The 11065-nt window shown below is 29.2% G+C and overlaps 1 protein-coding gene across 2 annotated transcripts in view; it reads left to right on the top strand.

Annotated features, from left to right (window-relative positions):
* LOC107452830 (zinc finger schnurri) overlaps positions 1 to 11065 on the top strand; it is a 67420-nt gene that overhangs the window by 33269 nt on the left and 23086 nt on the right. For both annotated transcript variants that reach the window (XM_043044794.2, XM_016069432.4), the window contains exons 2-3: positions 4836 to 8197; positions 10756 to 10887. In XM_043044794.2, coding sequence (XP_042900728.1) covers positions 4836 to 8197; positions 10756 to 10887 — 3494 coding nt within the window. The remainder of the gene's footprint in view (positions 1 to 4835; positions 8198 to 10755; positions 10888 to 11065) is intronic.

The following is an 11065-nucleotide window of genomic DNA, read 5'->3' as shown; positions in this document are numbered from 1 at the left end:
TCACCCTTCTTATATATATATATATATATATATATATATTTGTTAGAATTTTGTTGATTGATTTTTTTATTATCTGCGTTAAAATACTTATACAATGTTTTCTTTTAATCATAATTCAATGCTTCAAAAAACACAATAACATCTATATTATGTGTCATGTATCGATATGTCTTGGAAATCATCTATAATTCAATATTTACTACAGTCACAGGTGGTTATACCGGCCATAAGAGCATCTGTACACTCTTTTCGATCATATTTGTAATTAAATCACTTGCGTAACGTATGACGCATATTTTGACGAACATTTTGACGTAGGTTGAAAAAAATAATAAAGTTGTTTGCCCGTAGACAGTGTTGATTGGGATTCACCAAGTTCTGGTTGAAGTTGTGGGCATTCTTCGAAAAATCTGACGTCATACTTTCTCTTTTTCGGTTTGTTTATTTGTTAGAATATATAATTACCGGAAGTTGAAGCATATTTTACAGAGTTCTTTGCACAGATGAATAGTTCCACATCAGGTTGTTCTGGTATCTAATTTTCGTTCCTCCGCAAACATTTTTTTCTTTTTGGTGTTGTATACTTATATTTGGTTAAAATTACTGTTTATACCTCATGTGTATAGTTGTGTCAAAGTTTTGTTGATTTTGAGTGTAATTTGAATAATAACCATGCATTTTAAATAGTGTGAAGTCAAAATGTGAAAATAATCAAATTTATATATTGCATGACAGTAAAAATATACTTCAGAATTACCAGACCCTTTTTTTTAAAAGTTTACCTTTTTTTTAATAAAGAAATTTCGATGTAATTTTCGATGCAATTTTCGGGTCAGCAATTATATTTATTTGTGATGTTATGTAATGTTTGGTGATCTAATAACGAAATACCCAGTAGTATAGGGATGAGATTAACACATTATTTAAGAGATTTTTATTTTAATCAGCTTCAGTTTTTTTTAAAATTATTTTTCTTTTGTTTTCCTTTTTATATTATTTTTGAATTACATCTAGGGAATGATTTATGGAGAGTCCATACCTTCGAGACACTCACAGGATATTCTGAAGAAATCAGTAATATACCAGCTTATTATTCATGGGAAATACGTCCTACTAACAAACAATTTTATTATTATTATTTTTTCTTCTTTTTCAAATCCGCTGATTCGTTAAAATAAAGAGTTCTCTTACGCCTCTGAAGAGCCCAAGAAATGGAGGTCGCTGGATCATTCAGATTGGTCAAATAGTTTTTGAGAAATCGAATTTTAAATTCCTGAATTTTAAGTACCACTCTCGATTTTTCAAAAAATATTCTACCGATTCCTTTCGAATTCGGTATTTTGCCATATAAAATTACGTTTCTTAAAATGATGTTAAAGTTAGTAAACCTTGCAATTAAATTTTTTTTCCCAATATTATTAAATTGAAAAAAAAAAAAAAAGTTCTTATCAAAAATTATTTTTCGCATGAAAGTTTCTTTGGATTAATGAGTTTTATAATTTGGTGCATACACTTTTCAATTCGCTTAAAAAGTTCCTCCAGTTATGGCGGAATTATAGAAAGTAAAATTAACTTTAAGGGTTTCAAATTTTTCACCGTTTTCCTAACCAAACCATCGGAATCATATTTCCCAGATACAGTTTACCTCCTGTATTTTGGCGGAGGAATCATTAATTCATCGAGAGGCGGGGGGGGGGGGGGGGGGNNNNGGGGGGGGGGGGGGGGAAGTGATGTTTTTACTCAGAGTAAGTATGTTTTTTGTACATCGTTTTGTCTGCAATAACTAATTATCATATTTGAGGTCACCCCTCGAACTATGGAGATTGAGTCCTGGTACGTGAAAATTTGATCATTAGATCAGTTCAGGATATTATGTTTATTTAGTTATTTATTTTTGCTCGCTACATTTTTTAAAGTGTTATTTTTCCTGAAGGGCGCTAAATTGTTTAAATAATAAACTAAAGATATGAATTAAATAATAAAAAATTATTTTTATTTTTTTCGTAGTGAAGGTTAGACATTATTTCGTTTCATTTAACTTTGTTATATTTCGTCTCACATAAGTAGTTTATACTTTAAATAATTAATTTCAAAATATTTATATGTATTTGATTTTATTTTTTAAAAAAAAAAAACGAGAAAGATGGTAAATCATCTGCCGATTTTTACTCTTTAAAGGTCAAGTGGCATGACCTTAACCTTTTAACTTATGCGATTATAGAGAATTTTTTCTGCTTACAACTTAGTTTTTGTCTCTTGAATGAATTTTTAATTATTGAGGTAACTTTGTTTTTGGTTCAATGAAACATTGACTAATTTTTAATTTCTTAATTTGGAACTTCTGTTAATGCTATGAAGTTATGACTTGTAAAAATAAATAAATAAATAATCGATGAAAATCAAGGTGCAGTTAAAATTTATCAAATGTTCCACGCTCTTTGATTCGAATATCTGAATAAACATCAGTTTTAAGCAGTCGTTTTTAATAAAGTGATATATTTTTTTGTTGTTGTTTACATTGGGAAAATGCTGAGTATTGTTTTATTATTTGATTTATTATTTTTCTTGTATTTCCTATGTTGTGTAATTCGCAATAGCATTCACACAACTATCGTTGATTATTAGAAAATAATTGCGCTCGTAATGTGATTATCAATTTCGAGGAACTTCCCCACCATTTTTATGCCGTATTTATTATTTCCTAGTAGTATTAATAAAGCTATAATTTACTATTCGAAAATAACTTCGCTCAAGACGTAATTATCATTTTCAGGATACTTTTTCCATCATCTCTGTGTAACATTTATTAATATTTCATTGTATTATTAAAAATTATCGTTCTGTAAAATTCGTTTGCTATTAGGAAGAAACTTTTCGTCACATGATTAACATTTTATGGAAATTTTCTCTCCATTTCAACGGGATATTAATTAATTATTATTATTATTATTGTAAACATAACTTTTTCCAGAATATTGAGTTATAAATCATTATGTATTTAGCATTCTAAGATTAGTTCATTTGTTCTTGTATTGGTAGCTATTTCTGCGCGATATATTTCTTGAAATAAAATCAATCGTTTCGCGTACTTTAAATTTTTTATTCCATTTTCGAATAATTTATTTTATTAGTCCCTCTTTCTGTTAATTTCGACATTATAATATATGTAACTCATGTGCAATGTATGTAACTCACGTGCAAAAGAAAAAAAGGACTGGCAGAGGAACTGTAATACCTTCTAATACCTCTTACTTGAGGTTTCTAATAAATTTACCACGTTTTTCCCTCTTCTTTTATAAAAAAAATTTTTTATCGTTAAAACGGAATCTTAACGAAATATTTTATCACAAACACTATGAACTACAATCTGCGAACTATATTATTGTAAAAAAGGATCCGTCGCAAAATATTTTTAGTTTTTAAAACCCTTCACAAAATTCTTCCTTTGACGTTTAACGTTAAAATTACGAATTAAAGTTTTTAATTCATAATTTTAAAACTACAAATCCTTGAAAGATATGGTGTTTTTCATTTATAATATTTATTTAATTCACTTAATAAATAATAGTAACCCTTAACTAAACTTTGAATGTATAACATTATAAGATATATAGATATATATAATTTTTTTTTTGTATTAAGATAAATTTAATTTCAGTGTGGTAGGTGAAGATACAATGTTTCACATTATTAGCTTTTTCAAACTCCACCTTTTCATAGCAATACCAATTTTTATTAAATTAAAGTAAAATTAATAATTTATAAATATGGAATGTATTTCTTCACCATAGTGTTTTTGTTTCATATTATAATTATATATTATTTGTGGTAAGTCTAAGATAGAACGTGCTTTTAAATCTTGCGGGAGGGAGGTGTCCTAAATCTATGTATGCCACTGAACTCACATACAGAAATTAATTAAAATAGATAAGTATTATACATTGTAATGTATTTCTTAAATATTTGAAACTTTAATTGCAATTTCCTTCTGTATTCTGTAATTTTTACTTTCTTACTGTTTACATAAATTATTAAAGATATGAATGTCCATTTTGATGTCCATTTGTCCATTTTTTTGGGAAATCTTACTGATGAGAATGAAGATATGTGAGTAAATGTACTTAATTTAAAAAAATGCTGAAGATATTTGAAACTCTGTAAGTACATAAAAGACCTTCATACCAACTATGATTAATTATTTACATAACATATAGTACACCATACTGATCGTTGAGGGATTTTGCTTCACTTTTGTCTATGAAAGAATAATTACTAATCAAAGGTTAATAAAGAGTTGTAATCCTTTATTATTTTTATTTTCCTTATTTTCATATTAATGAAATTTTGTATTATTACATATTTTTTGATTTATAAAACTTTTATTTAGTTTTATTTAACCATATTTCTTGATTCTGTTATTTAAATATGCAATTTTAGTTGTTTAGCAATTCATATAAAATTTTTTGTATAGCTGCCACCTGTTTTATAAGTCTCATAACATGGAAATTTGGATGATTTCTTTTGAGATGCTTAATAGTTAAGGAATTTAAATTTTTTTAAGTTTTTTTTTTTAAGTAATTATTAGGATTGATTTTAAATTTTAACATAAATATCTTGCCTAACATATTTTTTTACTGATTATTATTATTTATAAAAATTTCTGAAGCTCTAAAAAAATTAATAAAATCGGAAAATTCTATGAATTCCGAACTAAATTAAATTTTTATGAGAATTCCTATGTTGGCAGCTATGCTATTTGGAATTAGACAAAATTAAATAGAATTGAAATTTCTTCATTACAATCTTTTTTAATTATTTTTAATTTACCCTTTCAGCTCCCTGTGGCTACTTGAAGAAAACAAACCCTGGTAATGAACTAGTTCAAAATGAATCATTCAAATATTTTCCAACCAAAAATGATTTGCTTATCAAATTCAAAAAAAGCACCTCTTCAAATTTTTCTAGTTCTACTAGTTATGAGAAAATTGAGCGAGAACACTTAGGAGTCTCAAAATCCCTCAACGATATTACGGTGTTGCGGCAAGAAATAAATAACAATTTTGTGGACGCGCTAACAGAACCTAAAAACAATCAAAAAGGCAAAGATACTCAGCAAAGTAGCATTATTTTGAAAACTGTCAAAGAGGATAAGTGCAATAGTAATCCATCTTTCAGTTCTTTACCTACCTCTAGTCTTTTAAATGCATCTAACACTGTGCCTTTTGTCACCACACAAAATGGAAATAAAATGCTTTTAGTAATTCAAGAAAATTCTGATTTATCAACAGAGACGCAATCACCTTTTAAAGTTGACTATTCCAATGCACAAATACCATCTTCATTGCCATATACTGCTCAAGTAAATGATTTAAGCTTTTCAAGAAGGAATGGTGACATAGAGAACGAGATGCAGAATACTGCTATGTCTGGTATTTCACCTTCTACAACTTCACAATATGGAAATAAAAATAAAGTTGATTTGCAGCATATAAATTATAGAATCTCCACTTCTGTAATTGAAAACAATAAAACTCTACAAATGGAAACAACTTCTGTTGAAGGCCAGAGTTTCCATTTGCCTAGTTCTATTTACGGTACACCAGCTTCTACAGTTGAAAAGATGTTGACAAATCAGGAGACATCTGATAAAGTCAATAAAGAGGGAAAAACAAGTTTTCTTCAAGAAATTTTGGAGCAGAAATCAGTAAAATCAAAAATTAACAGTTCAGATTTGAATAGTGAGATTAAAAATGTTGGACCTGATTCCTTTGCTGCTTCTGCAACAACTTTCTCCAACCTCAATTTACCAATGAGTGACAATGAACGATCATATCCTAAACTCAAACTGAGTATTCCTGATGCTCTGGCAACTGATGATTCCAACTCATCTGTATTCTCTACAGAATCATCCAAATCTTTAAAGTTTCCAAGAATTACTAGTCCACAAATTTTAGAGCAGCATATAAATAAACTTATATCAAATAATATTGCCATAATTGATACCGTTGATGCTGTATGGTCTCGTCGCTATTCCAAACAAATTAGTACATCTGCAGCTCCTGATGGAGAGTCCAAAAAAGTTGCACAAAAACCTGAAAAACCAAATGAAGAAAAAACTACATCTCTGAACTTTGTTGAAGGTGGAGCTAAATCTAAACTGCAATCGGCTTTGCTGAGAGGCTCAGAAGAAGTTATTGCAAACTCAAATAAAAACTCTTTACTGCCTAAAATCCCTTTATCTAAAGATAAAATTCCTTCGCAAATTAATAATATTCCAAATAATGCTGTACCTGTAACACCTTATACAAAAGTAATTACGACAGTATCTGAAGAGGAACTGAAAGGAAATGCTATAAAAAGCCTGTTAAGTTTGAGACAAGGGCAATATATAAAAGAAACAAATGTTTTTGATAAAGATGCCTTTGCTCAGCATCCTCAAAATCCTGAGGGTAGCATAATCAAAGATTTGCTCTTAAAAAGTAAATCACAAGAGGATTTGCGAATATATAATGAAGATAATTTTTATGAAACATCTTACCAAAGGAAAATTTTGAATCATAGATTAACCACTCCATTGTTCAAATGCTCTCGCTGTAATGCTGAATTTCCAGATAAATTCTCTTATGAAAATCATTGTGCTCTATGTTCAAATTATATTGGAAATAACCTGTTAGCTCTCAGGGATCATGTTAAAGATATAAACGCACAATCTAAATCATTATCATTAGAGTGTCAGAGTAAAGGTAAGAAAATAGTTCAACCTGAAAATTTAAACACAGTTTCAATAGACGATGATGATGGACCCATTTTAAAGAAACAGCTCCTAATGCCACTCGCAAAGAGTCCACCAATTAAGAGAAGAAAAGTTTCTGATTCTGTGATATCACCTTCTTATTTTTCTAATCAAAACAATGATTTAAAAAATTTTTCCACTAAATTGCTAAACTCAGATTTGATGCCTTATCGTAGCCGATCTCAGAGTGTACATTTATTTGGCGGAGAAGTTCAGGTTTTAGATGGCTACAGAACAAAAAAGATAAAAATACAAAATTTACATGGTGCCTTTTCTACATTACCAACAAAATTTACAGATAATTCTGTTGTTAAACCAAATTTTTCCACTGATATAGATAATGATGTGAGCAATTTATCTGCAGCTCTTGTTACTATTGCTCAACCAGTGCATAACTCAGGAGGCACGCTTCATTTGCCAACAAGACTGACTACCTCTTGTTTAACTCCTACAGTTACTGCTCCAAATGCTATTGCAGATGTTTCTAATTATACTAGATTGGAATCTGCAACAGCAAGCTCAAATGTATCTAAAACTATCCACATACCCTCCAATAGAGATACCCAGTTCCCACTATATAATAAATCAGTTTTAAAGCAATCACAGACTCCAGAGCTTTTCTATAGCTCTGTTAAGGGCAGCGTACTGCCTGGTCCTCCAAATGATGAGTTATCTACGATAGTGAAAGCTAATGTTTCACCATCAAATAAACTCTTTTACTCTCCTATTTTTTCTACAATAGATGACAAGTTTGAAACCTTCACTAAGGGCAAAGATACTGAAAGTAAGGGTAGCCATGTTGTTCCTACTGTCTTATTTACTCCGAGTAGTCCAACTTTTTCAGCTGCTGATGAAGAGGTTTCACCTGCAAATAGCATATCAGAGCCAAATAAGAAATTCCTTGCACCAACTAGACCCACATCTTTGCCTTTGAAAAAGAAAGCCGTTACAATGGTTTCTTTTGGGACTGGGACAACTTTAATCAGCCCTGAAACTCCCAGACCTAAAAAGAATTGTGTACAGCTTTATTTAAATGGCCATGCTTATACTTATTTGGGATTAAAATGTTCAACCAGGTCTACATATTGTTGTATTTACCGTCCTCAACCAATGTTTGTTCTTCAAGATACGAATCCAAAGCTCTCTATGTATTCCAATTGGCAAGTTGTACCAGCAAAGGAAGAACTTTCAGGTTTCACGCCTGGCCAAATGATTTCTTTTTATTGCTCAAAACAAAAAAGAGACGTGAAATCAGTTACATCTGTCTCAAAAGTGGGAGAGCCATTGATATTTACTCATTCAAGCTATTGGACATACAGATCTAAAGATAGTGCTGAGCAAAGGGCAAAAACACCTGTATCGAATGATTTAAATGAGATTAAAATTTCAGCAGAAGCTGTTCAGGTACCTTATTTGTTCTGCCAATTATTTTTTTAATTAAATACATAATTAAATTGAATTATATTTCTTAAGAATTTTTTTTATTTAATTGAAAAGCTTAGTTAAAGAATATTTTTAAGCATTTCAAAAATTCTAAGTTCAAGAACATGTTTGCCATAACTGGCTGTTCTCTCAAGTTTTTAATTTAGGCAGTTTTCAGAGGAAAAAAGTTTTTAGACTGCTCTCTGATGTATCTATACATCCTAATGCTGATTTTCTTTAATTTACTGAAATGTTACTAAATGTATCCTTTGACTAAGCTCTTCAATTAAAAAAAAAAATTTAATTAACAAAATTTTTTGATTGAAACGAAGATAAAAGAAATAAAGGGCTAGTGGCCATCTAATGATAAGCCACAATTACAAATTTTCTTACGAGTGTTTTGGGGAAAAACATCATGATATATGTTGTATCCAACAAGATGTTTATGGTAATTCCAGTAACTTTTTAAGTACCTATTTAAAAACAATGCTATTGAAAAATTTGATGTGAAGATATCTCATTTAAAAAAAGTATTGCATATTTCTCTCAATAACATAAAATTCTAAATATTTTAAAATGAAATGTTTTTATCTACTTTTCAATACTTTGCAAATAGTTATAAATAAATTGCACAGAAATGATCCTTTTTATGAAATAAATTCTAAAGTTATAAAGTATTTATTTGGTTAATATAATGCAGCGCAAAAGGATGCCCCAATTTTGAAATTGTGACATGGTTAGTCATGTGTTAGATAAAAACATTGTTTTCATAAAATCTGCAAGAAGTTTTCCTTTCGCACTTGTTTCTAAGATAGCAGAATCATATTTAGTTACTCAGTATTTTTTTATTTATTTTATTTTTTTTAAAATAACGGCAGGCACTTGAACTCTCGTTCTTCGCCTCGGAAGATGCCGGAAGTGTTGCTCATTTAGCGTTACCCAGTGGGCGCCTGTGAACCTAAGTCACGGAGGCGAGCAACATTACCCACGCCACACTGCCACAAACCTGTTCATAGGGTGGGCCACATTCACACATCACACACAACAGAGGACAGCACAGAGAGAAACATCCATGCCCAGAGCGGGATTCGAACCCGCAGCCATTGGCTTCGCAGTCAGGCACGCTAACCGCTCGGCCACCTGGCCGGCAGTTACTCAGTATAAACTCACCTTAATTGAGCTGGGAGAAATAATCTAGTTTTTAGGCTTAGGGAAAAGATTTAAAGTCTAAATATTGAAAAGTTAAATTTAAAGCATTATATGCTTAGTGCATGTTTTATATAATGCTTCTTTAACTGCCTCTAACATTATTGAATTAGCAGTCATCAAAGTAGTAAAGGGCACACTTTATCAATTACACTATTAGGATTAAAAAGTTCAATGTTTTCTGAATACATTGATGTTTCACGCAGAAAAACTCAACGCTCTAGGTGGGGACCAGATGTTGGGACATATTACTCTCATTTTAAAAAATAATATTAAAATGGATAAATAGATGACCTATATTAATGATTAGCAATTAGGACAATCCTAGTTACAGCAAGCAAAGATTTTATTAATTAAGACTTTTGATTAGATATATTATAGTAAGTTTAATTAAATATTTGCTGAAATCCCCTAAAAATAATTTTTAATCTAAGATAAGTTTATCGTAAGATAAACTTATCTAAGTTAAGTTATATAGAAAGTTAAGTTATATAGAAAGATAAGTTATATAGAATTTAATTTTCATTACTTGATACTTTAAAAATCATCACCAAACAAAAAATTAAAAAAATTGTTTTCCTTAAAAAAAATTTTCTTTATTGATACTTCGCAATTACCATTTATCCCTTTGAAATTTCAGAATCAGCTATATTGTTTTATGTTGATTAAGTTTTTTTTTGACTAGATGGTGTCTGACCGATTGATTAATAACATCGTTTTTTTACTTAATAATAATAAATTTATTTCTGAACTAATTTCAGAATTTTTAATATTTTATAGACATTCACTGCAAATATTGAAATAACTCTTTTTATTTGCTCCATCTTAATGAATTTAATTTAAGCTTCTAAATTAAATTTAAAACTCTTACCTTTTACAAATCAAACTACTTTCTATTCAACAGTATTTTTTATTTATTTTTTTACATTGGCCTAAATGGGATTAAGGTTAAGCTGCTAAACAAAAATCAGCTTAAAAGAAAAAATCTGGTAAAGAAAGTGTTTTCATTTAATTTTTTATCATTCAATCTAATAATGTAATGTAATTTAAGTTTGACATCTAATTTTCCCTAATGCAAAGAATCTCACATAAAATCTTTGTGTGTACATATATATATATACTACTAAAGCCTGTTACTCTATCAGCAATTCTTTTAGTATCTTACCGTGATTTTTTTATTATAAAAATGCGACACATTTTACAAATTAACCTGTACAGATTTATTTTAAAAATTTATATTTTTTAAGTGTGTATTTATTTAAGTATAGAAATTTTATTGTCTTAGTTTTCTGAACTATCTAAAAACTATCTATTTAAAAACTGTATTATTATAGGATTCTGTGCCAGCGGAAAACATTCGCAGTGAGTCTGTTATCACTATTGCTAGCAAATCGGATCGACCATTTTTATCTGGTGATGAATCCAGTATTCCAATAGACACTGAAAATACTTTGTCTGATGGTGATGTAAGCATTTATTCATTTTTCTTTTTACGATTATGATAAGTTTTATTTCTACTCTTAAAAAGAAAATAAAAATTTTTAAATTATTTTTTAAAAAAATATTTTCTATTTATCTTTAAAAAAAAAATTTAAAAATCCGGAATACAAAATAAAGAAAAGGTACTATATATATATATATATA

Source organism: Parasteatoda tepidariorum, chromosome 9 (genome assembly GCF_043381705.1).
Source record: "Parasteatoda tepidariorum isolate YZ-2023 chromosome 9, CAS_Ptep_4.0, whole genome shotgun sequence".
Taxonomy (NCBI): domain Eukaryota; kingdom Metazoa; phylum Arthropoda; class Arachnida; order Araneae; family Theridiidae; genus Parasteatoda; species Parasteatoda tepidariorum.
The sequence above is the reverse complement of the archived record's forward strand: the minus strand, read 5'-3'. Positions and strand labels throughout refer to the sequence as shown.